Consider the following 19486-nt stretch of genomic DNA (forward strand, 5'->3'; position numbering starts at 1 on the left):
TGCCAAAATTTTGAGCACAGAGGATAAAAAGTACACATCCCTTACAAAACACTTTTAAGACAAAATTCATGGGTTTTTAAATACATAATGTGTTACCATGGCGATGAAACTACATGAAAATTCAAATTTTACATATACACTACCTATCATCATATTTTGGAAAGATGTTGTGGAAAAATAACACTTGTCAAAGAAATCTTAATACCTAAAATAGAAAGTACACACCTTGAACATTTAAAACTTTAGATAAAACCGATGGGTTTTTAAAAAGCATTTGGTAACCATGTCAATAAAATTTCCCAAAATATCGTTTTCATCAAAAAACCAAAAATTGTTACATTTTGTGGACATACTGCTAATAATAAATACAAGTTTAAAAAGAAATAGAGCATATAAGATAGAAAGTACACATCCTAAAAATGACAAAATACAGATAAAACTGGTGACTTATTAACTATCAAACTGTTACTATGGCAACGAAATATCCAAAAAATTGCCTTAAAAAATACAACTTCAATTTTTACATTTTGGGAGCATATTTCAGTTAGCCGCACAAGTTTAAAAAATTTTGAGCATATACATGTAGCAAGGAAAATACATATCTTAAACTTGAATTACAGCATTTGGAATCTTAGTATTACTCTTTTACCTTAGCAACAAAAAATATCATCACAATCTGTATTTGAGTAAAATAAAATTTTGTCAAATATTTAAAAGATCAAACTGAGATATTAAACGAAACATTCATTAATTTCAAATATACAGAATTGAGAATGCCAATCCTCAGAATTCAAAATTTAGATAAATTGTAAATTTCTGTTACCATGGCAGCATAATGACTACAGAAAGAGTTGAAGCAGAAATGACTTTTCACGTGTATATCTATATATAAATCAAAGTAAAGTCCTGTGCTAATATGTTTCAACAAGGAATATTTCAAAATCACAAAGAGTCTATTAGCTAGTAATTATGACTGTCAGCAAATTAAAGTTTAGCTTTTTTTCATTTTAATTGAAAAACTTCTCTCCAGTGCTGTTTCGCAAAGATTTCATACGTTGAGATACTTCAACAGGAATTGCTTTCCTACCTGATTCTTCGCCCTCTTGAAAAACTCTATGGAGAAAATCTTTCACTTTGGAAGAGAAGCGTGCAAATTTCCTTGTTTTTTTCAGTGCCCATCCTTGTTGAAGCTTCTCTACTGATGAATTCTTTACAAGGGTATGGTGATCTTTGCCTATCTGCACCAGCTGTTTAGAAATGAACAAATTGGAATTACACAACTCGGACCAATGATGTCGTAGAGCATCATAAGTTGATGTTTTCTCTTGAACATGTCTATCCAGAAGAATATGCTCTTGAAGTATTTGGTATGAGGAAAACTGCTGATTACAGCCTAATTCAGAACAGTGGAAAATACTGGTTGGTGTAACTGAACAGTTTTTTATGTGAGAGATCACACCATAGTTTTTTGATGGTTCTTCAAAGTCAGACAGTATGATGAGTCCTGTGTCAAGCTGCTCACTTTTCAAGACATCTTCTCTTTTTATCTTGATACCAATACCAATACTAAAACTGTGCCAGGCAATGATATCATCTCCTCAAAGGCAAGATTATTAATGTTGGTGATTCCCTTGATGCAATGACTAGTCATTGTCTGGTTTTTCCTGTCAACTTCCACAACTGCACATTGACATCCTGCTACACCACTTCCATCCATTATTGCCTTCTTCATGTCAAATGGTGTTGTTACATTTTCTCCAGATGAAACAAACATCCTTAATTTGGATCGCATATGGGCAATTTTGGCATCGCAATAACTTTTTCCTGCCTGAGGTTCACTGAAGTCATAGCGTACAATGCTGATACCTGAAAAAAAAAAGTTATTAAAACCTTATAAACACTACTTTCATCATTTGCACAAATTCTGCCAAAAAAATCTATGATGCAATCATAAACCAATGTTTGTTTAAAATAAAACAACAAAAAATATCATGGTTTCCTTTTATACCCAAATATAACAATAAAGAAAAATCATTTCAGGCAATTGAAATCTCACCTGTTCTTTCACTAATTCCATGCATGCTCAGCCACAGGCACCAACAGTGATAGCAACCTGCATTGTCACTTCGTAAAAAAACTTCTTCAATTCCAGGCATTTGTACTCTTATACTCTTTAGGATGTGCTCGATGGCTGATGCAACAGCAAACCAATCTTGCCTCACTGCTCCAAAAATGTGATTGAATGTCTTGTGCTATAAATGCAAAGTTGGATTTATCATTTTTATACCTATACATGCATAATCAATATGCTGTATACTACTACAAATTGTTTTCTCTCTATCAAATTAAAAGACAATCTAATTCCATCTTATTCAAATGCGTCCAATTAGTCAATGTCTTATGTATATCATGTGTATATAGAGTTCTCAATCTTTATATCATTGATATATTAAAAATGTGTGACATTGTCTGAATAATATCTTGAAAGGTACCTTCAAAGATCCATCTTCTGCTCTAAATACAGCAACAGAAACATGCCAGCTCATGCCTTTTTGTCCAAAAGATCTGACTGCTTTTCTCTATAAAGTGCAGGAAGGAACTTCATTGCCCAGTCCATAATAATCAGAAGTTGGTGTGGCTGCAGCTCTTCTAATGCACTATATCTACCCTCTTCTTGGTTCTGAGTCCTTAGTATGTGGGCTTTCCAATCTGATATTTTCTCAAGAGCTTTCTCTGCTGTTAATGCTAACTCTTCTGCTACGTCAGATGCTGTGAACAAAAAATGGGAATGTTAAAATACATGTTAAATGAAGTGCTTTGTTGCGAATATAAAATAGCTAAGCTCTAATTCTAAAAAAAATTGTTAAAAAAATTGAAATATTGCTCTGCAAAAAAAAATTACTTACTTCTGATATTTTGGATTTCATTAAACAAGGCAGTGTTTATTTCATTGAGGATGTTGCATTTTCCACAAATTTCTTCATGGGAATGATCACATTCTTCCTGCAACAGCACATTGGTTGGGTGACTCAAAGCAAACTTCAAACAATGGTCTTGGCATCCACTAGATAGTCCCACGCTAAATTTATATTCTGACTTGAGGTACATCTTTAGGGATTTTAAGGCAGTGGTGAGATTGGCAACTGTATTTGTTTCAGATCCTAATCCTTTTAATTGGTCACACATATTTATTAGGTCATCTACAGCTGCAGCACCATCAGTGGCAATGTTGTCTAGACCTGTTAGGTTGGTTCTCTTACTTGCAGAGCATGTAGACAGAATTTTGTAGAGAGTAGAATCTGACAAAGGAACAAAACCTGTTTCAGAGCAGTATGACTTGTACATTTGTAGGAGAGAGGAGTGGCATGTTGTTCTCACTACTTGGGGTATGGTGACAGTCTGTCCATTGTCACAATGCAAATCTTTTGTTCCATATGAACAAATTTGATGAAATTTTGGATCCAAGAAAAAAGATAAAGCATGCTCCAGCTTTTCTTTGTTCATGCGATGCCGGTATCCTGGTTCCATAGGTCCTGGTAAAGAACCTGCTCCATGAGATGCAGCATGTGCTCGACTTTGATCAGTTTCCCACTTTGTAAGTCCTGGAATGAGTTTCTGAAGTTTCGATTTACTATGTGCATTCGGCAAGGACAGCAGGGACAGAAGTTGACGTTTGAGAGCATTGTTTTCAGCTTCACAATAGAGTTGAAGAATTGTATCAGTGATTTCAAGTTCTGTTTTATCACTTTGCTCTGTATCCTCATGACAGTTGTCTTCATAAAGTAACTGGAACATATCACTGGATTGTCCTGGAGCCAAATGATTGAGAACTGTATGCACTACCTCCTTGGCCTTCCTTTTTAAATATCTTCTTGTGCTAGACTGGACCTCCCTCAATGGAGTTTTCAGCTGAAACATAATTGGGCTTACTTGGCCACCAGTTAGAGACATCAAGGTGTTGTTCAGATTTTCTATTCCATCTGTGAGGTGTATTTGTCCTTCTAAGGAAGTGCTCCAGCTAGATTCTTGTGACAAAGTATATGTTGTCGATTCACCTGTCTGTGAAAAAAATTGAAATGATTAGTAAAAACAATTTTCCATCAAGTGAATTTTAAGATTTTGAGGGAGGTTGGGGTTTAGAAGCTGTACAACTAAATACAAGTGAAAAGCTGTCAATATGACAGCAAACCAGGTTTTCTTTTATGTGAACTGTATCCATAATCCAAGTCAACCCGTATCCAGTGAAATGGAGTACCCTATATGCAATATTTTGCCAAAAAATGACTAAGTTCAAAAGCTGGTATTTTTTTCATAAATTATCGGAAATCAAAATCCTAGCAATATGCACACCTCTAATATATGTTCAATTGATCTGCAAAAGAACAATTACCTATCTTGAGAACTATAGGAGGAGTTATCTGTACAATGAGGGTACCCTATATGCAATATTTTGCCCAAAAATGACTAAGTTCAAAAGCTGGTATTTTTTTTCATAAATTATCGGAAATCTAAATCCTAGCAATATGCACACCTCCGATATATGTACAATTGATCTGCAAAAGAACAACTTCCTATCTTGAAAACTGTAGGAAGAGTTATCTGTACAATGAGGTATCCTTTTGGCAGCCGCCCGCCGGCCATTTTTCACCATTTTAATAACCAGATTTTTCCGTTGGAAAACCCGGTTAAAAAAATAAATATGCAAGGGATGTTTGAAAATTAATTAAACATTATGCTAAGGTTTCATTCCCACTCACTACTACATTATTTTTAACAAAATTTACAGTCATATCATATACTAGTATTGAGCATTGCAGTTCTCGAAAAGATGATCAGACTTAAACAACTGTTTATTTATGGATTATGTGAGGCCCAAGAATTGTTCAGGAGCCAGAGTCAAAACAATTTTAAAACATAGGTACTCACAGATTACAAAGCTCACCGAGACGATGTATCACCATTATGAGACCACCTTTATCATATTATATGAAAATCATGATTTTGACAAATTTTAATCTACACTATCTGAACTGACTAAAGTAAGAGCTTTTCTAGAAAAATTGTGTTAAAATAAAAGATGATTTTTAAAGATTTTTCTCTATATATTCCTAAGTAAAAATTTGACATCCCCCCTATTGTGGGCCCACCCTACCCACAGGGATTACGATTTGAACCAACTTGAATCTACCCTATCTGAGGATGCTTTCAAACGATTAATAGCTTTTCTGGCTGATCAGTTTCTGAGAAGAAGAATTTTCCTTCTACATTCCTATGTAAAAAATCAACATCCCCATTGTGGCCCCACCCTACCCCTGGAAATCATGATTTGAACAAATTTGAATCTACACTACCTGAGGATGCTTCCACACAAGTTTCACCTTTTTGGCCAAATGGTTTTTGAGAAGATTTTTAAAAAATACCAACAAATTTTCAATGATTTTTAATTATCTCCCCTTGAATGAAGTGGCCCTCCATTTTAACAAATTTTAATAGTGGTTCTGGAGAAGAAGTCAAAAATGTAAAAAGTTAACGTACATACAAACAGACAGATGGACGCTGGACTAAAAGTGATCATAAAAGCTAGCTAAAAAGTGGCCACGCTCACATACCCCACTCTCCCACATTAATTGACATTTATTGTACACAAAATGAATGTCTGGTAAGTGGTAATGTATAAATACTGCACATAATTTAATTTCATAAAGAAGCACAAGTTCCGAAATATCATCACATCACATGCACATCTTTAACAACAAAATTCTATATGCAAGTTGTTGCGAGAGGTGTATTTAAGCCATATGAAAAAAATAAAGCTTCTATAATTATGATGATTGTGTGATTTAGCATAAATTGATATAGTTTATTTGCTTGACAAGTCTAGTGAGTATTAACACCATTTCAACTCACTGGATAAATCATATTAAAAAATCACAAAATTTACAAATCCTCTTTATATATATATATATATATATATATATATATATATATATATATATATATATATATATATATATATATACATATATATATGTCCAGTCTTCAATTTTTACAGGACAGTATCTAAGACAACTTTACATATGAAACACCACTAGACATCATTGAGATGCCCTGTTTTTACAAAAGTGTTACAGGGGATTCTGCTTTGACCTTAACCTCTACTAAATTTGGGTCAAGATAATTGCACATCCCTTAATTAAACAAGTACTCTATGGGCAATGAATAAACTTGATTCATGCTCACCTCACAGCCAATACCTACTGGCAGTCTTCTGGTCTAGTCTGAGATTCATTGGGTCAGAGAGAGAGAGAGAGAGAGAGAGAGAGAGAGAGAGAGCAAAGTCAAGACAAGGATTTTGACAAATAAAGGTCTGCTAGTCCCTTAAGGTTGATATAAAAACTTGATTCAAGGTCACTACACAAGTCAACCTTTACCAGAAGGCACTTTGTCTGTGAAGTATTTGCCAGATTGGGCCAAGGGAAGAGAAAATATGCCCCAGATAAGTGATACCAGAAAGACAGATGGATGGACGGACACACAGACTGATCCCTATTGGGTGCCGGCTAGGAGGATACAATTTTTAGGGAATCAAGTATCAAAGCAAATACCTGTGACAAAGTCTCTGAATGGCACTGTTCAGCGGAATTCTCTGTCTCTGAATGGCACTGTTCAGCATAATTCTCTGTCCTTGTTTGGAGGTTCCTGGACTGCTGAAAATGTATATATGTTTATAAGTAAAAGATCAAACTCATACAGGTTTTATTTTAAAATGCAATTTTTTTAAAACTGTTTGGTCCAATTCTTTGCTCATTACAGTATTTCTGTAAATAATTTTTCATCCCAATCAATTCTCCAAAAATTTATAATATTTTTGAAATTACCCAAGCAATATTCATCTCTTTTCAAAGAGATAAATTCAGAAATATTCAAATTTAAAAAAAAAGAAGGTTTATAACAGGTTAAAGAAGAAACATGTACAATGTGCATGTGACATGGAAATGTATAAACAAAACAAAATCATTTGAAAACAAAATCATTTGACTTTGTCCAAATTTGAGAGTTGATCGATTTACTGTACTTTTATGCATCATTAAAACAAACTTTAGAAAGTTTCTGACAAGTTGTACACACAACTATCAGGATTTTATTACAATTAGCCTCATATTTTATAAGCACATGAAATTAGTGCATAAAATAAAACTGTTTGAAGACTAGTGAGAGACAAATTGATAACATTACCTGTAAGGTTGCTTCAGGGGTGTCATCCGAGGTATTTTTGCAAATTTGAGCAGAAGATGCATCTTTACAGCACTGAAATTATGTCATATATTAAAATTTAGCTTGACAAAATAGTTTGTTACGCCAAAATAATCACTAAAACGAGACACAAATGCATTTGAACTCTAACTTGGCCATGCAGCGATATAAATTCTTTATTTTATAAATGCCGATCCCGATTGTTTTTAGTTTAATTTGTGTATGACGTGCGATTCCGATAAAGTCAATATCATAATCATATTGATTATAGACATGATCAAACAGATAAATACATTGCCTTTATTCTAAGCAAATTTAAATACATTTTGTTAAAAATGCAGCCAAATTATTTTTAGAGTTTTATATACTAGGTATTATGTACTTTAAAATAGCATACAGAAATAAGTTTTTTATGTGTGTGTGTGTGTGTGTGTGTGTGTGTGTGTGTGTGTGTGTGTGTGTGTGTGTGTGTGTGCTCATCTATTCCCATAATCAATCATGTATATCATACATATATAAGTTATTTAATAGCATTCAATTCATTGTTTTATTTGTCATGTTTGTTTTAAAATAAAACATAAAAATTATTTCTTACCTCGCACCATTTCATTTCCTGGGTTACATTTTTTCTACATCTACTGCACAAGCCTAAAAATGTATTTTAAATTATGCATAAAAGACATAGAAGCTAAAATATGTTCCTTTATTGTGAGTTAATTTAATAGAATTTTTTAAAAGGCATTCAATAAAGATACAAGAGTGATATCTCAGAGACATAAATAACATAATAAATGTTATTTATGTCTCTGGATATATTAATTGTGGCATTTCGCACATAATTATAGGTGCTCCCTATTTAAATAAATATAACATTTTTTTTTATCTCCATATAACCTACTACATGTATAAAATGTTATAGAATAAAAATTGTATACATTGATTAAGATGGGTTTTAGTGCCTTTGTCAGAGACATAAATAACAGAGATTGTTATTTATGTCGATCCCTGCCTAGTGCCTATGTTAATTCTGAAATCTATCCTGTTCTCAATATTATATAAATTGATATGTGTCTGCATTTTTAACATGTATGCAAAATCTATTCATTGACATGATATATGCAACTTCCACTACACAAATACAATACATATATATACCTGAGCCAATAGGGACAATATATCCATATACTGTATGAAGGTGCCGAGACATAGACAAAGTAATGCTCCTCCCAACCTCTGCCTTTGCCGTTGTACTGTGATTCGGGTGTGAGCAGGATGACTTCTTCTTCCATCGTATCCCAAGGGAGTATCGATGAAATGGACAGATGGTATAGTCCCCAAATAGCGAAAAAACACCAGCACGGTAACATATCAAATGTCCCTCAGAAGCTATATCTCCTATGTTACATGATTTGAGGTGGTTTTTAATGTTTCTCCTACAGTTTTTCACGTACACTAAACTGTTTTCATTTGGGAAATAAGGTGATGTGGTACACTTGCTTTTATCAGGTAAAAATGAAGAAAAACTGCATACAAGACTACTTTCCATGGATTCTAATATTCCCTAATATGAAATATATTAACTACATTGTTCAATATATTACTTAATTTCAAATAAAACTACATTTTCTTTCCTGCATAATCCTCACCTTCCATGACCTTCTACACACGGAAGAGCATCACTGTACCCTTTTCAACTCCAACACTGAAGAGCGACAAAGGGAGATAACTAGATTTTGATGAAATTGCATAATTTCTAATCGTAATATTTATTCATAGTTTGAATAACCCATGGAATTTTCAGTTGATATAAATTCTGCATAATCAATTAAACACAGTTTTGTTTTCCATATACCTGGAAAATGTAGGATTTTTAGAAACAAACCTTAAATGTGTAACCACTATACAATAGAGACTGTAGACTGAATCAGCAAGTATGGTGTTTGTTGAGTTCATTTTTTTTTAAACCAGTGCACAGAATCAAATATATTTAAGAAAAAATATTCATATAGATGTTTTTTAATGTGTTTGTACCAATTTTTACAAACAAATTAACTATCATGAATCAGTCATCTATGTTTCTGCCTGGTTCTTACAAATAGCTGTACTTAATATATACTCTAAAATGTGTATGTATTAAAATAAGGGCAATGTTTCTTTACATTAAAGTTATCATTATTTATACGTTGTTAATATAAGCTGCAGACATTTAATTATATCGACGTTTTTATAACGTCTAGACCCTTAGTTTCTATGATAGTAATACGCCTCATTCACCCTCTGGGCGGAGGGTACAATCACACACACATCGAATAAATCCTCCTATAGTTTTCACGATATGACGTTGTTCTTGCAAATCAATTGTACATACATTAGAGCTGTTCATATTGCTAGGATTTTGATTTTTGATAATTCATGGGTTTTTTTAAAATACCAGTTGTTGAACGTAGTCATCTTTGGCTAAATATTGCATATAGGGTACCCGTATTGTACGGATAACTCTTCCTACAGTTTATAAGATAGCAAGTAAATGCTTTGCAGATCAATAGCACATATGTTAGAGATGTGTATATTGCTTGGACTGTGATTTCTAATTATTTATGAAAAAATTACCACCTGTAAAGTTTAGTCATTTTTGGCTATTTAAATCCGGCTGTACATTTTTATGTCAGCTTATTTGCATAATGTCAGTTTGTGTAACATTTTCATTACGGATTTTCTGAACGAGATACTTTTTTGCGCTGGAGTTGTTTAGCTATTAAATTTAGCTGATGTAGCCATCTCTTTCATAAACGAAGCTAGGTTTTTTTTCCTCCAACTTTTCATTTCATAAATCATATATCGCTACGAGAGTCAGCTGAAGAGATGATTCCTTTTGATAGCTAGAAAGGGTCCTCATCTAACGAATCGCCTAGAGGCATTTTTGTTGAATATAGTTTTTAGAGATCAATCGGATCTTTTGCATTCCGAGTCAAAAACATTTTGCAAATGTCCACAATGTTTTCCTTTGTTCTTGATTTTATGCTAGAGTAACTGATTTTTTTTTAATTTGATGTCCCCTATCCTAAATTGTAATGTTCTTCACTACTCTTAGACCAAATTAAATGATATTATTCAACCAGAGAGTGTACGTAAGTGCTTCAGGAGTTTCATTGCCAAGCATTTTCTTTTCGTACAAAATGTTAATTTCGTCGTCTGTTAAAGCGTCCATTTACACTCGTTACGGTCTGATACATGTAGGTATCGATAGGAGGTCTTCTTTCCATGACTTCTACATTTGCAAACAATCTAAATATAAACTGTACCCCCAACTTTTCTCAAACATGTTTTTATCTGTTTTATGAGAGATGTAACTCTTCAATTCTCTGCAGTTGGCGGTTACATAGAAAACTATCATGAATTCATTTGTCTATCATTTTTTGAAGAGTTCCAAATGATTTTCAATAGCCCTCATTAATCAGAAGTTAAGGTCGTGTAAAGATGACTTATCAATACCTATCTGATCTTGACAAGGAGAAAAGGACTAGTTTTATTAAGTCTGATTGACAATCCTTTCTTGACTTGAAGCTGTAACGGAGGCCTCCTCGTTGATTATAACGAGCTCGGCTCTAGTTTTGTTTATATTTTTGTCACTCTGTTTCTTCCTACATGATTGGCCTTAGTTATTTTCCGTTTCTGTGTTCCCTAAATTAACAACAATCAATCGATTTTTTTACCCCATTTTGTTCAAAATAAAAGGAGAATATGCAATAGTACGTTGTTTACATAAAAGTCAAGGTCGCCTTCTAACATCTTAAACTAGCTCGTTGCGACAAGACTTTGACGTCGCGGCTTTATTTCTTATTCAACGGCATCCGGCCACATTGTTAACAAACAGCACTTATTTCTCGTCATCTCGTCATCAAAAATTATGTCGTGTCAACCAGTCATGAAACGTATACCCATACACCGTGCACCCTAATCAAGTATATCGTTTATTTGATAAACACGGTGGATCTAAATCATGCGGGTGTGCATTGCATTGCATCACATCACATTCATTCAATTGACAGTCTATATAACTGTGAGCGCATACCTGTTAAAAGTAGCGAATGAATAGCTATTCAATAGGCAAACTTAAAGATCTGGGATTCGAAATCCATTATGGATGTTCTATTTAAATTTATTTTATCTTAGATCAGATTGCTATTTACAAGTTTTAGTGCAAATTACCTAAATCCTCGGTTGTACATCTTTCTGTGCTCTCTGTTAACTGAATGACTATGGGGTTTATCAAACACTGATATATAATGTTATAACTAAAATATGTTGACCGTTATTGATATAAGAAAAACAAGATGCTCTTTTATAAACTGTATATTTTTTTAATGCTCAAGATTATATACATTTGAAGTAAATGTACAAAAAAACTTGCTTTTATATTTATAAATGACAATTAAAACGTGAATGACTAAAAATAATTAATACATGTAATTACATTAACAATTTACACAGAGTGATACATAGCGGTTTAAAAATACGCAATTTAACTCCGTAATTACCCTTTTTTCAAACTAAAAGTTAAAATTATTGTTATATAAATTATTTGTAATAAAATAAATATATTGTTCGATATTGCGAAGGATATAAAATTGCTAGCTATAGGTTTATAGCTCTGGTTTTAAAAAAAGGACGGAACTACAATTCTATACGTGTTTAGACGTTGCAATTTACGCGTAAAAAAAAGCTTAAACAGTCAAAATTAGCGTGATTTAAAGTACGTCTAATTGCAAAATTTAAACACAAAAGTAGTTCAAATGTCGTTCATTACACAATTTGCAGACAGGAAGCTACATACCTTACCAGCTATAAAATTGGCAGAAACAAAATTTAACAATCTTAAAATATCACCAGTCTTAATGTAGAACAAAAACGATTTTATTTGATTTCGGAAATCACAATAGCAAGAAATTACATCAAATTGTAAAGGAAGAATGGTTTACCATGCTATTCCACTTGTGGACACGACCTAGGATTGCTTATGCGTGGATCTGTGCCATGATTACAACGTTTTCTTAATCGGGAGAGAAGTCTTAAGACAGGAGGTGAAAACATGAAATATATCAAAGGATTCAAACAACTATTAACAAGCAATGAAACAGAAAACATATTATGAACAAAGTCTAATCTTCTATTTAGAAGTGACCTTTCTTTTAACACGGCATAGTCGATTGTGTAAAATAAAGGATATATTGTGCTAAGGAGATAAATCACGATAATAATCCAAAACATCACAGACATCGAATTTGCTATTCTGGTTCGTCGAACCAAAGCAGTTTGGTTATACAGATAATACAGCTTTCGAACATTAAAAACAACTACAATAATAAATGGTAATCCATCAACATACAAAGCAAACCCAAGTTCATTCAAAGCAAGCGTTTCGACAGATATTATGTTCTTTAAAACTAGCACTTCAACTGTTCCGTATCCGATGGAAACGACAACAGAGCTTATCCAAACGGCAAAAGACATCCACAGAATTCGTTTACAAGTCAGTGTCAAACTGTGGAGAGGATTTGTAATGAAAACAAAACGTACATATGATACTAACACCATATGGAAACGTGCCGAGTGAAGAAATAAAAAGGTGAATATCCCATATATACATCTATGTGAATATTCTTCAAAAATAAATTTTGCAAATATCTGAACATATCGCGTCACGGAGGCGAGTACGTCAGACACTGCTAGGCATCCAATCAGGACGTATGTTGGAGTGTGCAGCCGTTTGGATACAGCAACAAAACACACGGTGATAGAATTTCCAATTAATCCAATGCAGAACAAAATGGATGCAGCAATAACAACATACGTATTGGCCATTGTACTGCGTGTTTTCCTGATGCACAGTTTACCTAAAACGAATATCAAACTTTTTTCTGCAATACTGCTAGTATCAGTATATGTTTCCTATGTTGTCTGTAAATTACGATAAAGTTATATCATAAACGCATAGTATATTCTAATGTAAATACGACTGATATCGGAAGGAATGTAATATCTCATCTCTTTAACGTCCGACCAAAAAAAAAAATACACATTGAACATCTATTGTAAATTTAAACAAACTGTTAGAAAATAAATGAATATTTCACTCACTAGTATACTAGGATAAGTCTACTTTCTTAGATGTGTATGACCAGGACCCAACGACATCAAAATTGTCTTGCCACTCAACCCAGTTCTGAATGAGAATCTTTAAAGAGAAGTACATCAATATAAAGTTAATATTCACACATTAGATTGCGTACTGCTAAGAGGATATGGGTTTTGTGGGTGATGATAGTGGGGTTAGTATCTTTTTCTCTATCTCCATCCGGTTTAAAATTAACATGTACGTCACGTGACATGGTTGAAGAGAACCTAACAGTGTCTCTTTGTATACTCTTCAAAGAGAGAAATGTATGAGCATATATATAAAGCTTACATTATCTAACACACTGTTATCAGGCAATTTCCAGTACACCAAATATGAGGTCAACTTATACGCTACAAAGTAAATAAACGATCGTTTATACTTTGTCAAAATAATAAACAATCAAAACAAAAAGAAAACTAGATGCTGTCATGAGACAGTAATACCCGCACCATTTGTTTGCCCCTAAATAACACTGTTTTGTACCAGTTTAATTAAAAATGAAGGCCACATGCAAACTCCGGTAATACATTTAAAAATTATAATTTTCATAACTGAAGGATGAGATCTCTTCCCATATGATAATACACATGAGCAGCACTTTATGTGCAATTTGAGGTTGAACTGTTTGCATTGAATTTTCAGTTAATCAATAATCCTAACAATGCATGTCTTAGAAGGTATAATGGTCTATATAATAAAACAAACAAAATTAAAAATTAAATTATGCCCCCTCCCGGCGGCGGTTGCCGTCTTTAGATTTGCTTCTGTGTACCTACATGTACATCATCGTGTGCATATATTTAGAGAAGGTTGGGAGTGAGGGGCACACCCCCCCTCCCCCCCCCCCCCCTCATGAAAATTAATTTATATCAATAGTAAATTTACCAAAAATACACCTTGGACCCCAATGCTCTTACAGACATGTACATGTAAACGCTCAAACCCATTGCGCTTCAATGTTAGGTAACATTATTTTTGGGGTAGATATTATATGTATACATTATTGTTTATTTTAATAGGAAGTATACATCACAACATGCAGGTGTCTTTCACCACCTTAAAGCTGTTATTTACCTAATAAAATAGTGCAAGTGGTTTTGAAGAATAGGTCACAAAAATACATGCACGTTACAAATAACTAATTTTTGTCTGAAGTTACGTACACAACGCAAGTCTGCAGGTCTCATTAGCGGATACTAGTTTTACCCAGCTTTTCGATTAGATGGATTTCACGTGGTGTATACTTACATGTATGCGTTTTCCATATGCAGAAAAGTATTAGTTAACATGAATACACATTTCTTTTGTGATGATCAGCTAAAAGAATTCATTATTGTGCTTTAATTGAATTATCATTATGATGTTGACAAATATAGGTAAGCATAATACATGTAGTAGGACAATATATTGAGACGCCAGCATACATATGTATTTCTTTCACTTTCTAAATAAGTGATCTCCCTTTGACAGCATACTGTATCATCTTCGTTTAATCTTAAAATAAGCTTATCATCGTTACCTATCCTATCGCATTTTTAAAGTTTATGTCATTTTAATTGCAAAAGTTATTTTTTCATTTGTCAGACTTATACAATTTCGTATTAAATTTGTGTATTACATGTAAGTAATTGTAAAAAGTTATCGTTTTATATGAGTTTAAATAGGAAGGAACAAAGGCGTATTTCTTTCTTAATGTATTATAATGCATCAACTGTTCTGACCACATGAAAGAGGAAACTACAAAATATCTTCTAATGTCATTATGATGCATCAAATGGTGTAAGCAATGTATTAAGAATACTGAATCTTTAGAACCAGGTTAGAGGGGGGGGGGGGTGTGAATGTTGAGTATAAACATTTATAATTTGAATCATTTTTTGTTATTAATTTTAACTTGTCAATGAATACTAGTTATTGATCCAAAGGTAGAAATATGACCTCTGATTATATCTCAATAGATCATTTGTCAAATATGCAAGGTGTAATATAATTCTTTTTAAGAATCACATTTTTTACCACTTTATAAAAGTTTTTAGACCCCAAATTATATTTTGATTTTAATAGATCATTCGACAACTAAGGGGGAGGGAGGAGAACAGTTTGTATTTTAGTTTGTTTGCAGGTGGGGTTTCCAAGATCCATATTTGACAATTTTTTAATGTAATTTAAAATAAGACTAAGCCATACTACCCTGAATAAACAATTTCCTATTAAATGTGTGTATTAGATGTAAGTAAGACATTGTAGACACTTATCATTTCTTTATGAGTTATAATATTAGGAAGGAAGGAGTATTTCTTTCTTAATGTATTATAATGTATCAAATACAATGTAGGCTACATGTATGAGCTTATGGGACTGTTCTGACCACATGAAAGAGGAAAATACAAAATATCTTCTAATGTCATCATGATGCATCAAAAGATGTAAAGAACATGACCCCCAGGTGTTGTCTTTAACCCCCCCCCCCCCATTTTATGAAATAGGAAATGATGATACACTGTATATTTTGTTAACTTCTTAGATCCTCATCTCTAAACCATATAATTTATTCTTGCTCTTTGTGTCATTGCACATCAAATTGTATATAGCTTATTCCCCCTTGGAGACACCCTGCCATTTTCGTGTATAATGTTTACTTTAACGGACTAGCCAATCAGAGAGTGATTAACAATAACTAATCTAAGAATATAAAAAAAACAAACCTGAATCGAATCGAAATCCGGGAAGAACGTGCCAAATCGAACCGACAGTTTTTTGAATCGCAAATAACCGATTATTCCGTTATTCGTCTCTACTAAGTTTATATTTAATTATCACTAAATGTGTCTATTAAGTCTGTAAAAATATCATATTATTGAAGACATTTTGAATGTTCAACAACAACGCTAACTATATTGTGCATACTGTGATTTACTTAATCAGGCATAAATTAAATTAACCAAAAAACAAAAAACAACCTTTAAACCAATAGCAGCGTGTTCCAATTGAAATACCAAAACCACTCCAGTAAATATTAACACTGTTTTGGCGTATCAATTTAATGTTTCATATGTACAAATCGGCAATTAAAATATTGATTTTAGATAGCATACAAGAGTTATTCTTCAAGAGTCGTGCTTGTTTTTTAATCAAATACACTTATTTCTTTTTTCAGAGTATTTATCATAAATTTTAAGATAATGTATTTTAAAACCCCTAGACATGCATTCATCGTATTATTTTTCTATTTTATTTCAAGTTTGGATGAATTCCATATAATCGTGTTTACATATGTACATGAACAAGGGGTGTCCAAAACGTTTGTGAACACATGCATTTTCATTCTTCAGAAATTATCATTTATTACGAAGTATTATGATATTTTAATATGTACTTTTAAATGTGTATGAATAAAAATAAGGGAATGTTTCTTTTTACAATAGAGTTATCATTATTTATACGTTGTTTATATATGCTGCAGACCTTTAGTCATATCGACGTTTTTATAACCTCTAGACCTTTGGTTTCTATGATAGTAATATCCCTCAATCACCCTTGGGCCAGAGGGTACAATCGCACAACCATCGAATAAATCCTCCTAAAGTTTTCAAGATATGACTGTTCCTTTGCAGATCAGTAGTACATACATCAGAGTTGTGCATATTGCTAGGATTTTGATTTTTGATAATTTATTTTAAAAAATACCCGCTGTTGAACGTAGTCACTTTTGGCTAAATATTGCATATAGGGTACCGCATTATACGCAAAAACTCTTAATACAGTCTTCAAGATAGCAAGTTAATGTTTTGCAGATCAATTTCACATATATTAGAGATGTGTGTATTGCTAGGACAGTTTTTTTTAATTATTTATAAAAAAAATACCAGCTGTAGAATTTAATTATTTTTCGCTATAATTTAAAAACAACTTAGCGTTGCTTTTATGTCCGCTTATTTGCATAAAGTCAGTTGGTGGAACATTTTTGTTACAAATTATCTGAAGGCGCTGTAGTTTGTAAGCGTTTGGCTTGTAAAGTTAGCTTTTGTTGCTATTTCTTTCAAAAACGAAGCAATATTGTTTCACTCCTTCTTTTCATTTGAAAAACCATATATCGGGGGTTATCTAAAGAAACGGTTCTTTTGATAGCTAGAGGGGGCATGATTGTATGTCTGTCAACTTTTGAAGTGTTCCAAATGATTGTCTTAAGCCCTGATTGGTCAGAAGTTAAGGTCGTGTGAATATGATCTATCAATATCTGTGGTTTTGTTTAGACTGATTGATAATCCTATTTCAACTTGAAGCTGTTACGGAAGACGTCCTCGTTGCTTGCAACGAGTTCAATTCTAGTTTTAAAAAAAAAAATTAGACACTCTGTTTCTTCCTACATGATTGGCTTTAATTAGCTTCCGTTCATGTATATTCCCAAACTTTACAACAATCAATCGATTTTTTATTACCACATAATGTTCAAAATAAAAGGAAAATGTGCAATAGTACGTTGTTTACATGAAAGTAATGGTCGCCGTCTAAAATCTTAAATAAGCTGGTTGCGACACGACTTTGATCATGCGTCTTTATGTCTTAGTCAAAGGTATCCGGCCATATTGTAAACAAGCAGCACTTATTTCTCGTGATCAAAAATTATGTCATGTCAACCAGTCATGAAACGCATACCCATACACCGTGCACCCCAATCATATATATCTTTTTAAACACTTTGGATCTTAACATTGCGGGTATGTAGTGTAGTGTACTGTATCACATCACAATTATTCAGTTCACAGTATATATAATTTTGAGCGCATACCTGTTAAAAGTATCGAGCGGATAGCTTAATGGATAAACACATCTAAAGATCACGTGTTCGGAACCATAACAGACGTTATATTTTATTTTATTTTTATCCAAGACCAAAAGTCGATTTTACAAGTTTTAATGCAAATTACCTAGTTCCTCGGTTGTAAAATGTCCCTCTTTCTGTGCTTTCTGATAACTACATGTAAATGACAATGAGGTTTATCAAACACTGATATATGATTGCGCCCATGAGAAAAGGGTCCTTATGACGTTTTGTATAAAACAGAGAAATAACGTCATAAAGAAATGACGTTGCGTCAAAGAAAAAAAAATTGTAAGATTTTTTGTTATGTCATTTTGTTAATTTTTTAAAATAGATAATAATAAATGAAATTTGATAAATTCATTATGAGACTAAATTCTTAGTATGAATAATTACCTTTCACTTTAGCTTCATCATTTTTTGGTACAGTAGCTTACAGTTATTCAAATTAGCATATTGAGAAGAAATTATTCATGCCATTAATTCTTTTTTTAAGTCCGTCTATTATTCCAGACTATTTTCATTGCATCTATTTCATACAGATTAGATATAAACTCTGAAAATTGTTTTTACTGAACGTTATAAATAAAGAAAAATGTTTACATATAACTACAAAATGTGGTGCCTACAGATTTAATCGCAAAAGCAAATGCAAGTTAACTTTCCGATTGTCATTTAATTGTTGCAAATATGAATTTATACAATAAATAAAATATTTTTTTCAACTCTTCATTAGTTTTAGTGCTACAAAATTGTAACGAACAGATAAACATTTAATCGGCTACTTTCTCTGTGTTATCAAAATGTGTTCAAAACCGCGTATAATGATATTAAGAATTTTTAAAAGCCAAATTCACTTCTGAAACATTTTGGAGTGAACTATACGCACTGAAGTGTGAAGCGGACCTGTATTTTATCTTATCATCCTACTGCCTATAATTCCCGCCTCCTTGTATATTCCGAATACACATGTAGCGTCTGCTATTAGAGTATACTTCTGATCGGGGTTTACTATCTGTGTCCACTTGGGGTTTACTCTGGGTTTACTCTGGGTCCACTCTAGTAAACCCAGAAAGTAAACCCAGAGTTTAGTTAGGGTTTACTTTCTGTTAGGTTGGGCCTGATCGGTACTTTATGTGCTGATTTTATCAAATACAATAGCTTATAACACTATATAATGCTGTATCATATTCAGTGATACAATACAATATAATATACACCGTCTTATGTAA

General features: G+C 32.8%; 2 protein-coding genes and 1 pseudogene across 2 annotated transcripts; all 3 read right to left on the reverse strand.

The window, feature by feature from the left end:
• Positions 1 to 173: 173 nt before the first annotated feature.
• On the reverse strand, positions 174 to 3573 carry LOC128169423 (uncharacterized; annotated as a pseudogene).
• LOC128169420 (uncharacterized) lies at positions 2899 to 9218 on the reverse strand. The gene is made up of 5 exons (XM_052835571.1): positions 8410 to 9218; positions 7850 to 7902; positions 7237 to 7308; positions 6606 to 6707; positions 2899 to 4059 (listed from the first exon to the last, which is right to left on the reverse strand). The coding sequence occupies exons 1-5, from the start codon at positions 8798 to 8800 to the stop codon at positions 2899 to 2901; spliced, it is 1779 nt and encodes a 592-aa protein (XP_052691531.1). The 5' UTR covers positions 8801 to 9218.
• A 2474-nt stretch (positions 9219 to 11692) lies between these two features.
• On the reverse strand, positions 11693 to 13592 carry LOC128169424 (olfactory receptor 52B6-like). Its single transcript, XM_052835574.1, has 2 exons — positions 13393 to 13592; positions 11693 to 13148 (listed from the first exon to the last, which is right to left on the reverse strand). The coding sequence occupies exon 2, from the start codon at positions 13114 to 13116 to the stop codon at positions 12238 to 12240; it is 879 nt and encodes a 292-aa protein (XP_052691534.1). The 5' UTR covers positions 13117 to 13148; positions 13393 to 13592; the 3' UTR covers positions 11693 to 12237.
• Between the last annotated feature and the right edge of the window lie 5894 nt (positions 13593 to 19486).

The sequence above is a fragment of the Crassostrea angulata genome, unplaced genomic scaffold, assembly GCF_025612915.1.
Source record: "Crassostrea angulata isolate pt1a10 unplaced genomic scaffold, ASM2561291v2 HiC_scaffold_127, whole genome shotgun sequence".
Lineage (NCBI taxonomy): Eukaryota > Metazoa > Mollusca > Bivalvia > Ostreida > Ostreidae > Magallana > Magallana angulata.

Bases quoted from the DNA above. Each gene is read 5' to 3' on its own strand.
- LOC128169420 (XM_052835571.1), bottom strand. From the start codon at position 8,800: ATGGAAAGTAGTCTTGTATGCAGTTTTTCTTCATTTTTACCTGATAAA. The intron at 7,309-7,849 runs GTAAGAAATAAT...ACATAATTTCAG, and splicing joins AGGAAATGAAATGGTGCGAG to TGCTGTAAAGATGCATCTTC. The intron at 4,060-6,605 runs GTATTTGCTTTG...TTTTTTTCACAG, and splicing joins ATTCAGAGACTTTGTCACAG to ACAGGTGAATCGACAACATA.
- LOC128169424 (XM_052835574.1), bottom strand. From the start codon at position 13,116: ATGGCCAATACGTATGTTGTTATTGCTGCATCCATTTTGTTCTGCATT.